The sequence below is a fragment of the Myotis daubentonii genome, chromosome 7 (genome assembly GCF_963259705.1).
Source record: "Myotis daubentonii chromosome 7, mMyoDau2.1, whole genome shotgun sequence".
In the NCBI taxonomy this organism is placed as follows: Eukaryota; Metazoa; Chordata; class Mammalia; order Chiroptera; family Vespertilionidae; genus Myotis; species Myotis daubentonii.
Genome location: NC_081846.1, coordinates 58,307,191 through 58,326,340, shown reverse-complemented (window position 1 = coordinate 58,326,340; position 19,150 = coordinate 58,307,191). Strand labels below are relative to the sequence as shown.

The following is a 19,150-nucleotide window of genomic DNA, read 5'->3' as shown; positions in this document are numbered from 1 at the left end:
TAAGGTTCTTTGTTCCTCAGTTTTCTTATCTCTTAAATGGGAATAAATTTAGGCCTATACTTCAGGTTAATTGTAAGGATTAAATACAATTATGTATAATGCTTACGACAGTGTCTGGCATAGAGCAAGCACTTAATAGATGATAAATGATGTTATTAAGGATTTGTCAAGAGCAGAGGAGAGCAGCCAGGTGTCAGAGTGATCAATTCACGCAATGAGCCCAAATGAAAGTACAGTCACGGCTTTCATCACTTGCTGCCATATGTAAGTAAAGAAGCTAAACAAGAAGAAAGTCCTGGTCAAGGCACATGCCCAGTGGGGGGCATGCAGGAGGCAGCCTATCAATGATTCTCTCTCATCATTGATGTTTCTATCTCTCTCTCCCTCTTCCGTCATCTCTGAAATCACTAAAAATATATATTTTTATAAAAGAACAAGTACTGAGTCAGAGTGTACAAAAACGTTTTCAAGATCCACCCATCTCCCATAAGATGAGGCAGAGATATCGGCCTGAGAAAGAGGTCTCCAAATGGAAAAACCTGGGCTAGGAACACAGATATCCATAAAAGCATGTCCAGCTGAGAGGGAGGGAAGGCCTGAGTCCTCCACTGCACCTCCCCCCAGGGCACCCCTGTGCACCAAATTTTCCAGGCGAGGGTGGCTTCCCTCATGAAGCCTTCTGGGTAAAGCCTTTGTAATTGCCTATGGTAGAGCCTGAAAGATTCCACGTAGGATTTTGGCCAAGCCAGATTCCTCTGAGTACTATCAATGTCACACACACACACACACACACACACACACACACACACACACTGTTTGGAACAATGTAGCTACTGCTGAGATTTCATTGAGGAGAGAAAGACTGTTATTTCACACAGCTAATTTTTAAAAAAGAATTCTTAATAAATAATTCTGGCCTCCAAGTTTTTTTCCCCTCTTATTTTTTATCACAATTTTAAAATTGTGATAAAATATACATAACATAAAATTTTACCATCTTAACCATTTTAAGTATACAGCTCTGAATTGTGAAGTATATTTACATTGCTGTGCAACCGGTCTCAGAACTCTTCCATCTTGCAAAAGAGTCTAGACCCATTAAACAGCCATTTTAACACTACCGCCTAGTCTTCCTGCCTCCTTTACCTTAACTGCTTTCCACCCCTATTATGCAGAGCAGTTTTTCTTCCTCAAAATTCCTAAGGCCAAACGTGGAATCTCAAACTTCTCCTGCCCTTCTGCAGAACAAAATCCCAATTCTCCACCCCCAGAGTTATTGAGACACATCTCTTTAGAAGGATATAAGCAACCACTTCTAATGCTAAGTATTCCCTTCAGAGTCTTGGCTACCCATTCTACGTGGCATATCACTATTTTTTGCAAACATAAATGGTACTTGCCCCATGCAACTGCTAGAAACAAAATTTCTTTTATTTTCATTATAAAACAAAATTATATACAACTTGAAAACGTTTTTGTACACTCTGACTCAGTACTTGTTCTTTTATAAAAATATATATATATTTAGTGACTTCAGAGATGACGGAAGAGGGAGAGAGAGATAGAAACATCAATGATGAGAGAGAATCATTGATAGGCTGCCTCCTGCATGCCCCCCACTGGGCATGTGCCTTGACCAGGACTTTCTTCTTGTTTAGCTTCTTTACTTACATATGGCAGCAAGTGATGAAAGCCGTGACTGTACTTTCATTTGGGCTCATTGCGTGAATTGATCACTCTGACACCTGGCTGCTCTCCTCTGCTCTTGACAAACCCTTAATAACATCATTTATCATCTATTAAGTGCTTGCTCTATGCCAGACACTGTCATAAGCATTATACATAGTTGTATTTAATTTAGGGACAAGGAATTCAGTGAGGAGAAAAAAGACTTCTGCCTTTACAACCACACTTCTGGAACAATTTCTAAGACCTTATATCACTTTTTTTTTTTTCTGGCTCTTTAGGTGATGTGTTGACATTCTTAGATTCTCACGTGGAATGTAACATTGGTTGGTTGGAACCTCTTCTGGAAAGAGTTTATTTAAGTAGAAAAAAAGTAGCCTGTCCAGTAATTGAAGTCATCAATGATAAGGATATGAGGTAATATTGTCATACTCCACAAGATGCTTCTAAGTGAGTCTTTAACCAGCAGCAACAGAAAGTACTGATCACACTTGTCATGGGTGCATTTTTGCAAATCTAAGACATACAGTTTATCCATTTAAATAAATGGAAATACTAGTACATAATACCTATCTTGGGATCAGAGCAGGTGAATCTGTATATTTGATCATCACAAATTCTTAACCCTTGACACCATTGTCCAGTTCTTTCCTCTTTGTATTCAACTGAACCAAAAATACCTATTTTCCTTAAAATTAGTTCTTATTTTTATGATATATATATTTTCCCACTCCCCTCAAAAATGGCCAGAATAGTATTTTTTATTAAATACAAGTTAAAAATAAACAATTCAGCCAACTGGTCACTAATGCAAATTGTACTTATAAATTTTCTAGAAATGTTATTTCAAAGTTTGTAATAATCTAAAGTCATCTGCATAAGCACTTGTTTTATTCATTAAACAAGACATGGCATTGGGTCGGTTAAGTATACATGTATGATCTCAGGTAGCACTTTTGGTTTTTCCCTGAACTAGTTACATGACAGTGGACAACTTTCAAAGAGGCATCTTTGTGTGGCCCATGAACTTTGGTTGGAGAACAATTCCTCCAGACGTCGTTGCAAAAAACAGAATTAAAGAAACTGATGTAATAAGGTAAGTGTGTGAAATTTAATTTTAGAAAGTAGTCATGTGTCTTTTTAAAAATATGGTTTTTTATTTTTAGTTTGTTTGTTTTTAGAGAGAGGAAGGAGTGGAGAGGGAGAGGGAGAGACACACATTGATGAGAAAGAACCATTGTCAGCTGCCTCTTGCACATCCCCTACTGGGGATCAAGTCCACAATCAGGGCATGTGCCCTGACTGGGAATTGAACTGTAACCTCCTAGTTCATGGGATGATGCTCAACCAACTGAGACACACCAGCCAGGGCTCATGTGTCTTTTTAAGGAATAGGAAGCAATTTCACAAAACAAGTATATCCCGTCATTCAATAGGACATCAAGAATTATAGTTATAACCAATAGTAAAGAGTAAACAAAATTTTCCTGAGAAAATAGTTTCCCACCACCAAAGCTCATTTTTCAAATGGTCCACTGAACCCTAGTCAGCCCTGAATGCAGAGGAATTCACTCATACGATTTCTGTTTTCCGGGATTTACAACTCAAGAATCATCTAGCTAGTTGAATATATTGCATATATGCTATATAAACACACATAATATTGAAATAAAGATGAGTGAAAATTAAGAGAGTAAATAATAGTAATAGAAGTATCATTATAATAATAATAGCTACTGTTAGGATTTTCTTTTTGAATCTAGTCTTACCCTTCATGGGAGAGCTGCCAATTTCTGTGAATGAATTAATAAATAGATGCAGAAGATGGATATGAATTAAAATTGGAGCTTCATTGCTGGAGAAGCTGGATTGAAGAACACAACTTATACCGGGAGCCAAAGTGGAGGCTTCCTAACACTTGCCCCGGAGTCCAGCCCTGCAGGACAAGTAGGCAGCCAGTCCCAGGCTGTGGTGTGGGAGCCCCGAGCTTTCCCTGTCGGAGAGAGTTCTTATGTAGACTCAAGCCAGCAAGTTCCAAGAGAAATCCCAAGCCCAGACTATGCACTCATCCCTTGCCTGGTATGCTGCTTCAGGATTGATGCCCGTAGCCCTTGGAGTAGGAGTACTGTTATTTATCAAGCACTCTGCTTTTAACCCACTCTGTAACCCTAGGAGAGAGAGGCCAGTATTCCCATTATAGAGATGAGAAAATTAGGACTTAAAAGAGTGAAGTAGCCCTAGCTGGTTTGGCTCAGTGGACAGAGCATTGGCCTGCAGACTGAAGGGTCCCGGGTTCAATTCTGGTCAAGGGCACATGCCCAGGTTACCAGCTCAATCCCCAGTAGGGAGCATTCAGGAGGCAGCTGATTAGTTATTCCCTCTCCCTTTCTCTCTGAAATCAATAAAAATATATTTTGAAAAATAGTGAAGTAATTTTCCCAGGGATACATAGATAGGAAAAGCAGAAATTGGGGTTGAAACCCAGATCTGCCTGAACTTAACACTCTTGCTCTGATCCTGCACCTGAAGAACCTCTTGGCCTTTATTAGACTCTCATGTTGAAGATCAATGGAGGAGTAGAGTTCAGATTAAACTCAGCATAATATTGGGGAGAGAATGTATCTGAATAGTCTGGGAAGGACATTTGGGATACAGTTCATCCTAGTTCCAGGCCCCACCTTCACTGACTCTAATTAAGCTCTGTCACCAGGAACCAAGGAAGTTGCCACTTAAGTGCTGTTTGTGACTCTATTCCAAGACCTCCCCACACTTGGGCAGCTATTCTGAAAAGCCTCCTAAGTCCATCACAACCTATGCTAACAACTGAGCTCCCATGAAATGCAAGTGTAAAAAAACAACCTTTTCTCGTTGTAGGTGCCCTGTCATGGCAGGTGGATTGTTCTCTATTGATAAAAACTACTTTTATGAACTTGGAACATATGACCCTGGGCTTGATGTTTGGGGTGGAGAAAATATGGAGCTGTCATTCAAGGTATTACCAGTGTTTCTCAAATTCTATTTACAATTACGAGTTTTAAATGGCCTCATTGTACTAATACAATCAGATATGTGACTGCCTCAGGGTGGAGTGGGGGGGGGGATTTCACAGAAATTTTAGGGCCTCTGGATTAATGTTTTCATATCCAAGATTGAATTTGGAAGAATCAATAGCACTCATAAAATTTATTAGAGTTCCCTAATATTTCACAGCACTGCTTCTGCATCAGAATATGGGGAAAATAATTGTCTGTCATTCCGTGTAAACACTGTAGGATTCATACTTAATATAAAATAACTCTCTTGGAACATTTTTCTAATATATTGGAAGTAATGAAATAATTTAGCTATGGGTCATCTTGGAGAACACACATGACAGGAAGTGACCATAGGGCAGGCTGGGGACAGGCCATAGTCCAGCAACTGGGGACATATCAGAGGACTCTGGGTATTTATAAAGTCATTGATTAATATCTGAAGCTGTGGCAACAGCCATAGAGGACAGCATCCAAAAAGCAATGGATCTCCTATGCAGCGGGGTGACATGTAGTAAAAGTGGTATTATTTGAGCTCCTGATCAAGGAGAATGGTTTTTGTGTTGTGTGTTTTTTTTAAAAAAAAGAAAATATATACTCCTTTCCCTGATTCGACTAAGGCAGGAACTCATTTTACATACTGAGATTCTGTGAGGATTTCTTAGGGAAATAGGAATTTACATTGCAAGGGAAGGAAGGAGGAATATATATTTTACTAATTCTAACATGGTTCACAGCAATATACAAAACTAAATAAACCCCTTGAGTTTAATTTTCTATTGAAGAAGATTTTGGAAGTTGAGAGTACTACTTCAAACAGGGCGGGGGAGGGGAATAGACAGGTGGTTTCGTGTCATCATTAATTGCCCATAATTTGTGGACAAGGATTTGATAATTGATGCTTGTCATTAAACCGTTCCAGGTGTGGATGTGCGGTGGCGAAATTGAGATCATTCCCTGTTCCAGAGTGGGCCACATATTCAGAAACGACAACCCATATTCCTTCCCCAAAGACCGGATGAAGACGGTGGAGCGGAACTTGGTGCGGGTGGCGGAGGTCTGGCTTGACGAGTACAAGGAGCTGTTCTATGGCCACGGGAATCACCTCATAGACCAAGGGCTAGACATCGGAAACCTCACCCAACAACGGGAACTTCGAAAGAAACTAAAATGCAAGAGTTTCAAATGGTACTTGGAGAATGTATTTCCTGACTTGAAAGCTCCCATTGTGAGAGCTGGTGGTGTGGTAAGTTCAAGCAGCAGTTTGATATCTGACTCCATAAAAATAAAATGCCAACATACTTTGGAAAATGTGTGGGGAAGAATGAATTAATTATTACATTATAGATAAATACCAAGTATGAGTGCAAATGAGACAAAGCAGGGTTGAGGATGAAATAAAAGGTAAACTTGAGGAAGGCTTCCAGGCAGTTGTGTTCACTGATTAATTCAACAAGTATCTATTGAGTATCAATAAACCAGGCAGTATTTTAAAACTGAATTATCAGGTGATAAATTAAGTAGTCTGACCTCTTCTTTGTGGAGCTTCGAGTTGAGAAGAGAAAAGGAAATTATAAATATAAGCAAGTAAAGAGTGAATAAATATGATAGCTCCCATCTGGGGGGCCGGCCAGCAGTGAAGAATCCTTCTAAGTCAGAGTGGTCAACTGAGGAGATGTTGAGGGCTAGGTCTGAAAGGCCAAGGGTCAGCCAAGCACAAAGGATGCCCTTGTGTGAAAGCTCTGAGACTGATGACCATCTGAGGGTTCAAGAACTGGAAAGGAGATGAATGTTGTTGTCAGGGTGTGAAGGAGGGAAGAATGGCATCAGATGAAGTTGAAGAGGGAGGCAGGCGTCAGATCATGTAGGACCTTGTAGGCAGAGTAAAGATCCTTCCTTCCTTCTTTCCTCCCTTACCTGGTAATGGTAAGTTATTGAGCAGGGTTAAACAATGGGATGGCATGATTCAATTAGAACTTTATAGATTTCAAAGACGTGTTGAAAATAACAAATTGTCAGACAATAGCAGAGAAAATTCCAAGGCACAAGGTCATGTACCAAAAGGGAAGAAACCAAGTTAGATAGGTGGGATAGAGTACAAAGCGAAGGAAAAAAAATCAAGGAAGAGGAGAAACTAGACAAAAGCCATTTCAACCTATTCTAGGAGTGAGGCTAGACTTGAAGAGGATGGTCAGCCGTAAGTACATTTACCATAGGATGGGTTATGAGATGGTTAGTCAAGCGTTGACCTGGAACTCATCCCTAGTTATGCATATTTTTTTATTTCTTTTATTGTTTTATTTCTCATTTAAGTTTTACTGCCAGTGTTGTTTTATTTTCTTTGAGTTTCCTTTTTCTTCATGCCAGAAGTTCTCAGACTCGAACATCAGTAAGTCTGCTTTTTTAAGCCAACTTTTTTCAGCTTACCTTTGAAAGGGGATTGTGCAAACCAGCCATTCTTGGCATAGCAAATCTCCTGATGACAAGGACTTAGTAAAACTATTCTCCCAGGTGGCATAAGGATATCCTGGAAGATCGTGAAAGAGAGGAAAGTAGTCTGAAATTTTGTTCTGTTGTTATGAAATTCAACTGACAAGTGGGTACACGTGATCTGTTTGTATGTACCATAATGTATTATGAAATTGCCATCCTTATAGGTCAAAACAGAATCGTGCTGCTCCAGGTAGTTCAATCTGGTGTTTCATCTTAGGCAACTCGGTAGGAAGAATTCCCTGGACTTATACACTATTCAAATGATATGTCTGTAAAATAAATTTATATTTTTAAATTTTATCTCTTGAACAGGAAAAGAAAAGAAATCCTCACCATAATCATTTTTTCCTGTCCTAGCCACACAAAATCTCAGCAAGAGCATTACTGAGCTTTAACCACCAGAGGGAACTAAAAAACTGTCTTTTGCCTCCTCTGTGCGGCTAAGTTGTTCGCATTCCCATGACATTTTTGAAGAGTTCTCTTAATGAAACAGCCTTTGGCTGATGCCTGAGTTATTATATATCAAAATGCAAAAAAATATATTTTTAAATGATTTAAACAAATTATTTCTCTCACTATGTGTTGCCTTTCTTACACAAATTTTAATAAAGGTGTCATTTGCTTCCTTCTGAAGCAACCAGTAGGGAGCATTATTACCATTAAAAACCAAAAAAAAAAAAAAAAAAAAATTAGGACCTTTCTTCAGGCAAAGCAGAGTGAGATGAACTAGAACGTTATTTTGTTATGAAGAAAAGCGGTTTCTCCAGTAAATTTCTCTAGGGGTCGCTGATAAAGAGAGAAAGGAAACAGATCTTCAGATGAAGTGTGTGGAAGTAGGTGGGGGCAGGGGGTAGGGTGGGGGGGAGGGCGAGGCAAGGATAGAAAAGATTGCTCTTTTTTCTTCTAATGCCTTTCAGTTCTTGGAAGAAGGAATTGTACAAAATAAATACAAAGAAATCTATTGAACCTGGGGTTCCCAAACACTGTTCTGGGCAATGTTATTAGCTGTGCTGCCAAAACTAGGGATCCATGGTCAAATACATTTGGCAAACAACACACTACATTCCCTCTTAGAGCAGCAAGCTAAACATTAACCCACTGGAAGTTCTGTAAGGTTCCGGGGTAAGACCACCTGTTCAACTGTATTGAAGCCAGAGATTCCCACACCCCTTTGATGATAAAATATTGTCTAAATAATCCACAAGCAGAGGAGTTTATATTTGTCTCTGTTAAAAACCCAGAGAAGAGTTGAGGCGCCATTTCCTTTCTTTAATCTCCAGGATTAGTCTACCTTCATTCGTCTCTGTTAAGTCTCTTCTCTGAAGTTCATGATGGTTGATTCCTTCTGTGAGTTCTGACTGCTCCCACTTGCTAATGATAGGCGGTCTTCTCCCATATTTGCCATTTTAAATTGTGAACAGAGCTTTCTTTGAGGATTCCTGACAGAGTTCCCGCCCTTCTAGAATTACTTTTGCACTCCAGCCATCCCCAAAGTAACCAACCGGCTACTACTTTTATGTTGTTTCGGTGCCTCAAGGGTCTGTCAGGGTTTATATTCACTACAAGTGTAAATTCGTGTCTCAAATCCAAATGAAGGTCGCTGTAAGGTTTTAGATCTGGCAGAATCTCGCCTCCCTGTGGCGTCCCTCTGCTAAAGGGTAGGTTGTTGTTCCCAAGACACCATTCCACGGGGGGCCTTACTCTACTTTTGCATCATTATGTGGAGGACCGCAGCCCCACCTCTCTGGCTAATCCATGCCCAAGTTTTTCTCCTGTCTGTGAAATTTTGATCCCTTTCTTATAGTATTTGCAGTTTTCCCACTTGCTTTTAGTTTGGTTTAGTTGTTGTTGTTCTGCATTTTCTGGTCCCTGAAGGCACCCCTTACTTTCTTGCCAGCTAAGCTGTGTGTGGAAAAGTAAGGACCAACTCACTGAGCATCGTGTTCTGAACGCTGGCAGTTCTGAGAGCTACGCAGCCTGCAGCATCGCCCCGGAGTTAGAGCTCTGTGTTAGGCACATGGAACAGGAAAGGGCACTAATAGTGTCCCTGGCAACTAAGACCTCACACCCTCCCAGCTCAGCAGGCTCTCCAGAGTAGAAACTTGGTTCTACACAGCTCTTCTCGAAACCTGAGAAGTCTAAATTGCACTATTAACCCACTGCCTCGTTAGCCCTGCCCAGGATGTCAAGGGGGCAAGGGAATCAACGTTTTTCTGTGTTAAATGGTGACTTATAGAAAGCTGCCTCTATATTTGACCCTGCAAATCCATTAAAAAGCTGGGGGCCTGCCAGAAAGTGCCTTTAAGCTTGGCTCTGTATTAATTTTCGTGACTTTCCTGTAATGAATTGTAGCTTGCCGGAGTCATTAGGAAGATTCTGACAGGGAATCAGCTGGAAATCTGCTGTTCTTGAAGGACTCAATTTATCTACCTATGATTCAGTGCCTGAGCAGTCAAGTAGCTTGGAGGGGTCAGCCAGGCAACAGAGCCCATAGCTGTCGGTTTGATTAAATTGCAAGTGTGTGCATTGACTTTTAATATATGCATCAGACAAACTTGAGCCAAGAAAGTAACTACTTTTTCTTGCCACCTTTTGCTCATTCTTTTTTTCAGCATTCCAGGCAAGGGTTAATTGAAAGCTTCTGTTTGTTGGCTCGGTGGCTAAATCACAGGCCTCAATTGACAGACTGAAGCTGTACTTTCTCTTAGAGACAGCAGCCACTGCGATCTTATAGTGCTAAGTATTGCTGAGCTATTAACTTAACTGTCTTTTAACCTTCCTGTAGTTTTCTATTCTGCGTTTTCTGAATGTCTTGATCTACTTTAAAATATTTGTTTCTTCATACATATTTTATATTTTGCTTCCTAGCTTATTAACGTGGCCTTGGGTAAATGCATTTCCATTGAAAATACCACAGCCGTTCTGGAAGACTGTGACGGGAGCAGCAAGGTATGCTGAGCTGGGGGTTTCTCTCTCATAGTAGGTGCAGTTCACAGCACTGGTGTAGTTGGTAAGTGTGGGGTATAACACATTCACCACTCACTTGAGAAATTGGTTTTTGCTTATAGAAACAATAGTTAATTCCTATATAATCATAAGATGTGGGCACTGAAGTCAACCCAGGAGAAACGCAGACCTGGCTCCATCACTTGCAAAGTGTGTTAATTTTCTATGTTTCTTAGCCCTTAGGTAGATGGCAGTAATGAGAGTGCCTACCCTAAAGCTACTGTGAGAATCAAATTAGATAAAACTATAAAGGATGTAGAACAACACCTAGTACTTAATGCTCCACAAGTGTCCACTGCTATAACAGACCAAAAAAAGTGAAAAATAGCACGTGACGTATAAAGGTAAAGTAATAAAGAAAAAGACGGGACATATTTTTAAATAATTAATCTCAGGGAGCAATTTGATTCTCTGATTCTATCCCCTGCCCCCATTCTTCTATACCTGAAGGAAATAATGTAACTCCCATAATCCATGATCCATAATGGAAGACCCTGCAGCAACACTCCCACGGACTCAGAGCACAGTGGTTAGGGGAGAGAGTGGCCTGGGGAGAACCGAGCAGGGACTCCGCAGTGCTGGGGGGGAGCTGGAGGTACCTTCCTCTCCAACACATGCTCCCCATCCATTCTTATTTTGTGGGGAGAGTTTCTGGTTTGGGTGCCAAATAGGACTCACAGGGACATCAATTCATGAGTACAATTCAGTCCCCTAAAATTGTACGCCACTCTTAGGTAGAGAAATTATTTTTTTGTGATAACATAGGTTTGTTATCCCTTTAGAGACAGTACCAAAACATACTACTTTGATTCAACTAAGAGATATTGCTTTTATTTTGAAGTACATTCCATCTCTACCTCTTCATTCAAAGCTGCTACTAAAAGAAAAGGCATTTTGTCATCTCTGCAGCTATAATTCAGCTGTGGATTATAACGTGAGACTAAGGAGACTGTTAATTAGGAAAAAGAGACGGTTGAAAGATAAAAGTGTCAAAAATCAATGGAAAGAAATAACTTGTATGTATTAACAATTCTCAGAGGAAACAACTCACAAATAGTAAAACAAAACAATATTAGTCCAAATTATATGAAAATAAAATATTAAATACTGCAATCCTTCAAGTCTCATCAGTATTTTATCTGAAAACCCAAGTTCTGGTCTCGTAACCATTGAGTCTCTTGAGGGGAGACGAGGAGGGAAAGGTATGATCCTGCAACCCCTGCCTTCCACAAATGCCATCTCCCTTTTTGTCTTGTTACTCCTTTTCAGCGTCTGCTTCCTGTGGCTTGTTTGAGTAATAAAAAGTAAAGAAACTTGGTGGAAATTAACTTATTTTTGCCAGAAATAATGAGACAATATAAGCCAGTGACTACAGCATTTATAATTTAAAAAAAAAAAAAAAAAGCTTAAAAGGAATAAAAGCCTAGGATTGTAGGATTGACCCACCAAGCCCTATCTTTCACCTTACCTAAAAAGTCTCTTTAGTTAACTTCTAAATCAGTGGAGATGTCCCTTTGCAAGGTACTATCTAGCTTCTCCTCATAGCTGTATAGCTTCTTTATATTATGTCTATGCTTCTTGTGAACATAAGAAACACCCAAACCTATAAAAAATGTAATTAGTCTATTTGAGCCAAACTGATGGCATATACCAGGGCGTAAGATCCCAAATGCTCTGCAGTGGTCGGCAAACCCATTAGTCAACAGAGCCAAATATCAACAGTACAACAATTGAAATTTCTTTTGAGAGCCAAATTTTTTAAACTTAAACTATATACGTAGGTACATTGTTATTAACTTAATTAGGGTACTCCTAAGGCTTAGGAAGAGCCACACTCAAGGGGCCAAAGAGCCGCATGTGGCTCACGAGCCTAAGTTTGCCTACCACGGCTCTAGAGAATAACAGTTTTGCAGTTTCTTTGTGCATGTGAGATTAAGGAAGGTATGTAAGGAAGTACAGGAAGGAGGGGGAAAGCAAGGCCGGGACTGGATTACAGGTTAGTAGTCCAGATTATGAGCTCTCACACATTTTTGAAACAGGTCTGAAAGGGTGGTCATCCTTGGAGGGGTCTTTAAAAGGGAACATTTCAAAGATGTCTTAACCTACATGCACAGAAACAATGGACAGGGCTTGCTTAAGGCAAAGTAAGCCTTTTACCTAAGAATGTACATGCCTGGGGCATGACCACCCACCGTGACTGCCCTGTTGGGAATTTGTGATCCGATCACTCAGTGAGGTTACTTGCCATGGAACCACCTTTTATTCCCCATTCTCAAATTTTAACATACACACAAATCACCTGGGGAGTTTGTTAAATGTGAATTCTGATTCAATAGGTTCGTGGCAGAACTGATTCTCAGCATTTCCAACTAGATGCTAGGTGACCTAATGATGGTCCAGAGTGGCATATGCCAGGGAGTAAGACCTTTCAGCAGAGAGGTCTACCCCAACGGCATACTTGATAATCTAAATGAAATCTCAATCACATTACCAATGATTCATTAGATAAAAGCATTTCAATCAGCAGTTCTCAACTTGTGGGTCGAGACCCCTTTGGGGGTCGAATGACCCTTTCACAGGGGTCGCCTAAGACCATCGGAAAACACATATATAATTACATATTGTTTTTGTGATTAATCACTATGCTTTAATTATGTTCAATTTGTAACAATGAATTGGGGGTCACCACAACATGAGGAACTGTATTAAAAGGTCGCGGCATTAGGAAGGTTGAGAACCACTGATTTAGATAGATTTTACCAGCAGCCTTTTTTTCCTAATATGTTTAAAAATTTTCCACAGACCCAGAGCCTTACAGTTTATTAACCAGGTAGATCGTACTAGGTTGTAAATAACTGAAGAAAATAAATAAAAATTTAAAACATGGTTCCATTGCCTGAATTGGTATTTATTTTAGACTTTGGTGACTCCCCAAAACTGGACTTCTCCCAGAGCAGTTCTCCACATTATCAGCAAAGAAAGATTTTTAACATTTCCTCTAGGGGTCCAATTGCCTAGCATAATCATTTCCACAAGGTAAGTTAGGACCCTGACTTGGATCTCCTAGAGCCCCACTGGCTCAAGGCTGTAATTCTGCTGTGGTTTGGATGTTTCAATACTTCAAGCACCAGGTTGTCTGGGATTCCGAGCTCCTGGAATGACATTTATTTGCGGATATGTACTAACTGGACTACGGTGCATCGTTGCAACTAACGCTTTTTGAGGGCTTCTGCAAGTGTGCGAAACACTTGGCAGTCATTACCCAAGCCTCTGAGACAGACACGTTGAAGTTGCTACCCAACTGAAAATGGAGAAAAATTAAATTAGATGGGATTAATATTATGCTCCTACTACGATCAGTGTTGAAAGTGGCAGTACCCGGATTGAAATACGAAATATCTGACCAGAGTTCCTATATTCTTAACCTTTGCTGGCAAAGATGTTGGACAAAGCCCTGACTTGTGTTTTCCACCTGAGGTGACCTTTCTCTTACTCATTCCTTCCACAGCTTCAACAGTTTAATTACACCTGGTTAAGACTTATTAAACATGAAGAATGGTGCTTGGCTCCCGTCCCTGATCAAGGAGCCTTGAGGCTGCACCCTTGTGATAACAGAAACAAAGGGCTGAAATGGCTACATAAATCCACATCAGCCTTTCACTCGGAACTGGTAAGCGAAATATTTGTATCTCTTCTTTTCCACAAATCCAACTTCCCACTAAATGTGACAGGAAACCCTCACTGGCAGCTAACTCAATCTGAAGATTTCAATGTGTTTGTGACAACAGAGGCAGTGAAAAAGTTCTTACAGAGAGATCGGCATATTTTTGTAACTGATCAAATCTTTTTTTTTTTAAGAATTTATTGGCAATCAATTATTTTAAATAGAAGTCACCAGGTTTTGTTGGTTGTATTGCTATCATCATCTGTTTCTAAAGTTGTTGTTTAGTCAGTTAACAATGCCAAAAGTTGGGCGGATAGGCTAGAATTGGTTTGCATCGGTTACCAGAAAAGCTTACAGGGCAAGGGTATGGGGAAAGTAAGAAGGGTGTGCTCTCCCCAAGGCCTACACTTTACTATGCATCAGGTTCCCCAGTCTGCTTTCTCCAACAAGGGGCATTTGCTCACACCCTCTGGTTTCCAGAGACCTGGGCTCTCCCGGGGAGCTGGAGCCAGCTCCCACCAGCTTGCAGGAGCTGGTTGTGATCAACTCTTACCAACTGCACCTTCAGGGAACCTGCTTTGGTAAATTCAAACCAGCCACGGTGGGAGTATTTACATCCATGCTACAAATCAGGGGGTGTTTTTCCAGCGGTCCGGTGGTTCATGCTTACCAGAACATCCCTGCGACACCCTAGTCCCTCAAAGTCCTCTGAGATTTTCCCAATTCTGTTTCAACAGGGTACAAAGTCATAAGCATTGACGTAGGACGTTGGAGTGGCAGAAATAATGTCAGGACTGCCTTCTCAGATTTCCCACTGTCTCTCTAGGAGGTAGCCGCCAAATCCCCTAAAGCACTGAGTATATGGAGACCATCCTTTTGCTCAGGAATAGCCCCAAAGGAAGCCCACTTTTTTACTGGGAGTGCCTCCATTCCTTTTGGTGTCACAGCCAGTGAGTATTCTTTTCAGGATAATTTTCTTCCAGCCCAGGGTCAAAATCAGGGCCTGAGCCACACATTCTCCAGCCTTCCCCGCTTTAGATTTTCTCTGTTACATTTCAGTTCCTTCGGGGCATGTTTTTTCTCTTTAGTAATAATGATTATTATTGAGTCTTTCTGAAAAATTAGGAATTACTAGTGCATAAACTGCTAATTTTATGTTTTATGGTGTTAGGAAAATCCATAAATATGTATCAAATAAATTACATCTTACCTTCTGCTTCTCTAACCCTGTGCCAAAGGAGGAAGAAAGAGGGAGAGAAAAGCAGAGATAGGGAGAGAGAGAAGAGAAAAAGAAAATACAGAATATGAGGAGAACAAAACCCTTACCCCCACCTTGTTTGTGACTTTAACACAATATATAGCTGCTTTCTGCCTTGAGTTCCCCTTTTCATGCTGCTAGATGTCGTAGAAATGAATATCTTGAAAATGGTCTTTTTTCTTCTTTCAGTATTTTGGTAGTTTTCATACTACCCCTTTTAAGTCCCCCAAGACATGAAAGTCTTAAAAAGAAAAGGGAGAAATGCAAAATAAGACTATGAATGGCAGGAGCATGTCTCCCTTTTCAGAAAGCATTAGGAGTTGGGAGCTTCATGGAAGGAGGAGGAGTAATGGTAAGCTTGACCCTGAATACCAATGAATTATTAAAGTTACACATTGATAAGGCAGCATCTAAAAGATGTTCTCTAGGTCGGCCCTCCCCAAATGCTCCGGAATGAGGTCACCTAAAAGTAAATAGTTTCATAGGTGGCTTCTAGGACTTGGGGAATGGAATACCCCTCTACATCATGTGTCTTTAGGTTGGGGACACGTTTTTGATGTGTGTGTGGGTTTTTGTTGTTGTTGTTGTTAATCCTCACCTGGGGATATTTTTTCCACTGCTTTTTCAGAGAGAGTGGAAGGGAGAGCGGAGGAGGGGGAGGTGACAAGGGGGGGCGGGGCACGGGGAGGAGAGAGAGAGAGAAACATTGACTGGTTGCCTCCCACACAAGCCCCGACTAGGTTCAGAAAACAAACCGGAAACCCAGGTAGGTGCCCTTGATTGTAATCGAACCTGAGACCCTTCAATGTACAGGCTGATGCTCTAACCACTGAGGACACTGGCCAGGGCTGGGAACAAGTTTTTTAGTTGCCTCTTTACAATCCAGCAGCAGAACATTGTAGGTAGTCAATGATAATGTTGCTCAAGTTTAACTCCTTTACAAAACCTTGAGCATACTCAAGCATCATACTGCCAAAGTTCCACAATGGAGTTTGTTACAGCGCAGCTTCTGATTCCACAGGTCTATGGCGAGGCTGAGTCAGCATGTCCAGCTGTCTCCTGGGTGATGCTGACGATAGTTTCGGTGGAGAGGTCTAACCCAATGAAATGCTTGATCATCTAAGTTAAATCTCCATTACACTACAAATGATTCAGTAGATAAAAGCATTTAGAATGATTTTACCAGAGGTCTATTTTTTCTAACATAGTTTTGCAGGAACTTCTGTAAAATAAATTATTGTCAGCCCTGTTTAATAATTTTTAAAAAGTATTATAAAACACTCTCTCTCTCTCTCTCTCTCTCTCTCTCTCTCTCTCTCTCTCTCTCTATATATATATATATATATATATATATATATATATATATATATATATAATCATCTCTGTCATAGTCCTGGATAGTTGAGATGTATAATAGATAAAAAAAAATTACAAAGCCATGAGCAAGTTCTAAGTAGGCCATCAACCATTTCTAGGATATTAATACATATTAAGCAATAATAGAACCCTGAAGTGCCTTTGACTTTTTTCCTAATTACATCCAAATTTTCTGGACCTCAGGCATTATGTACTCAGAGATTATGTTAGGGAGCTCATAAATAGAATACATTATTTATCTAGCACTTTGTATTCTGAATTTGCATTCTGAGGAATAGAGTTAATTAAGAAATTAACTGACTCACTATCTGTGATGGTATGTGGGGTTTTGTGTGTGTGTGTGTTTTCTTTTCTACCATTAGTGAGAGAGCCACCATCCATCAAATATAGAAATGCCATCTGGTACTATTTTCTTTAAATAATATAGGAATCAGCCATATGATCAGAAAATTCATCTTTGAAGTATGAGAACTTAGCTTGAGAGAGAGAGAAACAAACTTAATACTGTCCAAAGCCTGTGTTTATGTTATTAATTTATTCATGATAATCCCTAAAGAATAAAAAATGTAAGTACCTATCTTTTTTTTTTTAATTGGTTTCCATTTCTTTACCATGGTTCATTCTCAGATCCCCTTTCTCTCCAGGTGAATCACATTGTTTTTGGAAACTATCATCAGTTGTTATGCTTGGAAGGAAATTTTTCTCAGAAAACTCTGAAAGTTGCTGCTTGTGACCCAAAGAAGCCATATCAAAAGTGGAAATTTGAAAACTATTTTGAAGACTGAAGAGGAACTGATGTTTTTATCTAGTGAGCCCATTATACACTGTGAAAATGACAGTGAACTTGGTGATTATATTTCTCCATGGTCGTTTAAATTTTTTAAATGAATAACACTTGAATAGAAGATTTTCTAAAATCAGAATATTTGAGATACCAAAAGTTAACTCAGGGAAACAGTCCAACATAGGATTGGAGTCCTTCCTCAGCACTACAAGTCTTTTTGAATTGCCTGCTTCCTGCCTTGTGCTAAAACTCAGCCTGTAAATTTCCCCATACAACCTATCGGGTGCTCAGAAATAAAGACAGAAGTTCTTGGGGAAGTACGATGATATTCATTATGACTGTGTTGGATAATAACCAGCTCTTTGGCCTACAAGTAGAGAGTACCTGGTCCTTTATTTACTATTTTTTTCATCAAAAAATTTACTTGAGTTTTGATGACTAGAAGTACTCATAAACACACAGCTATCACCTTGGCAAAATCCCTTCAGACTACATTCATGTTTACCTACAGTTTGGAATAGTATTGATAAAACTAGAGGCCTGAATTTCATAGGTAGGGTCCCTAGGCTTGGCCGGTGATCAGGGCTCATCTGTGGGGCGACTGGTGGGGTGATCAAGGCCCCCACTGGCACCGGCCTTTGCTGGCCTGGGGCCTGCAGGCTGGGGGCAGCTCCTGTGTTGAGTGTCTGCCCCGTGGTGGTCAGTGTGTGTTATAGCGACCAGTTGTTCCACCTGTCTTGCTCCATTAGGTCGATTTGCATATCAGGCTTTTATTATATAGGATACTCCTTGGTGGCAGGATTTTGATCTAGATTACTATATGATGCTTTCTTACCAGTCTGAGTCAGTGGCACATTTTTAATTGAGGATGTCAAATGCTTATTCAATTCTAGATGTGGACATTGTTTTAATTCATTTTGTGCTTTTAAAACTACACTTAAAAAAGGGTTATGCTAGTAACTTCCTAGACTTGTGAATAGTAAAAAACCAAAAAGGCAAAGTAAAAGAGGCTTGATCACAATACACTAGAGTAACCCAAAATTCATTTAATCACTAACACATATGAGGAGTTGAAACTAATAAAGCAGAAATAGAGCCTTGAAAAATCTTAAGGCTCTTATGTAAAATACTGCCTTAGATTTAGCAGCATTCATGGGGATAAAGTATGCTAAAATGGACTCTAAAGATTTTTAAAGTAGAAATAAAATGAAGGAAACAATGAAAGGGGAAGAGAATGAGGTAAGCAATCTTTAGGAAGAGAGGTAAGAAAAAATTACCCTAGATTTGGCCAAAAAAGAAAGGGGATCTGGCACCTATATGAGGGGGAAATAAAAAAGCCTTAGATGTGGACCTAAGGATAACACTGGGGAAAAGTAATATTTCTTTGATTTATATTGAGCCCTAATTTTAGGTATGTCAATACTTAGGCATATCAGAGAAGATCTTAGAAATCTAAATTCATTTGGTAAGAAAACTGACACCCATCTGAAAATCTCAGACCAGAGAATCAGGATTAGAACTTGCATCTCCAGAGACAGGGCTCATTCTATTGCCTCAGGCCACCAGCCTACACAACCTGTTCCACAGCATTTCTATAAAAGAGATGAGAAACCATTTTGTTGGGGGTGGATCTCTGGAAAATAACATATGCTTGTTAATACTTAAAAAAAACAAAACAAACAAACAAACAAAACACTTTGTTCAGGTGAGGAGATAATAAACCTGGGAATTTTTTTTTAAGAGAGAAAGAAAAGAGAGAGAGAGAGAGTCATTGATCGGTTGCCTCCCGCACGCACCTGACCAGGAATCGAACCTCCTTTTGGTGCATGGGACAATGGTCCAACCAACTG

The 19,150-nt window shown here is 40.0% G+C and overlaps 1 protein-coding gene across 1 annotated transcript in view; it reads left to right on the top strand.

Annotated features, from left to right (window-relative positions):
* Nucleotides 1-18,237, top strand: part of GALNT5 (polypeptide N-acetylgalactosaminyltransferase 5) — a 45,011-nt gene extending 26,774 nt beyond the window's left edge. Inside the window, exons 4-10 of the mRNA XM_059704400.1 lie at nucleotides 1,968-2,103; nucleotides 2,663-2,782; nucleotides 4,561-4,678; nucleotides 5,641-5,964; nucleotides 10,080-10,160; nucleotides 13,726-13,887; nucleotides 17,161-18,237. Coding sequence (XP_059560383.1) covers nucleotides 1,968-2,103; nucleotides 2,663-2,782; nucleotides 4,561-4,678; nucleotides 5,641-5,964; nucleotides 10,080-10,160; nucleotides 13,726-13,887; nucleotides 17,161-17,301 — 1,082 coding nt within the window. The 3' untranslated portion in view covers nucleotides 17,302-18,237. The remainder of the gene's footprint in view (nucleotides 1-1,967; nucleotides 2,104-2,662; nucleotides 2,783-4,560; nucleotides 4,679-5,640; nucleotides 5,965-10,079; nucleotides 10,161-13,725; nucleotides 13,888-17,160) is intronic.
* The last annotated feature ends 913 nt before the right edge of the window (nucleotides 18,238-19,150 follow it).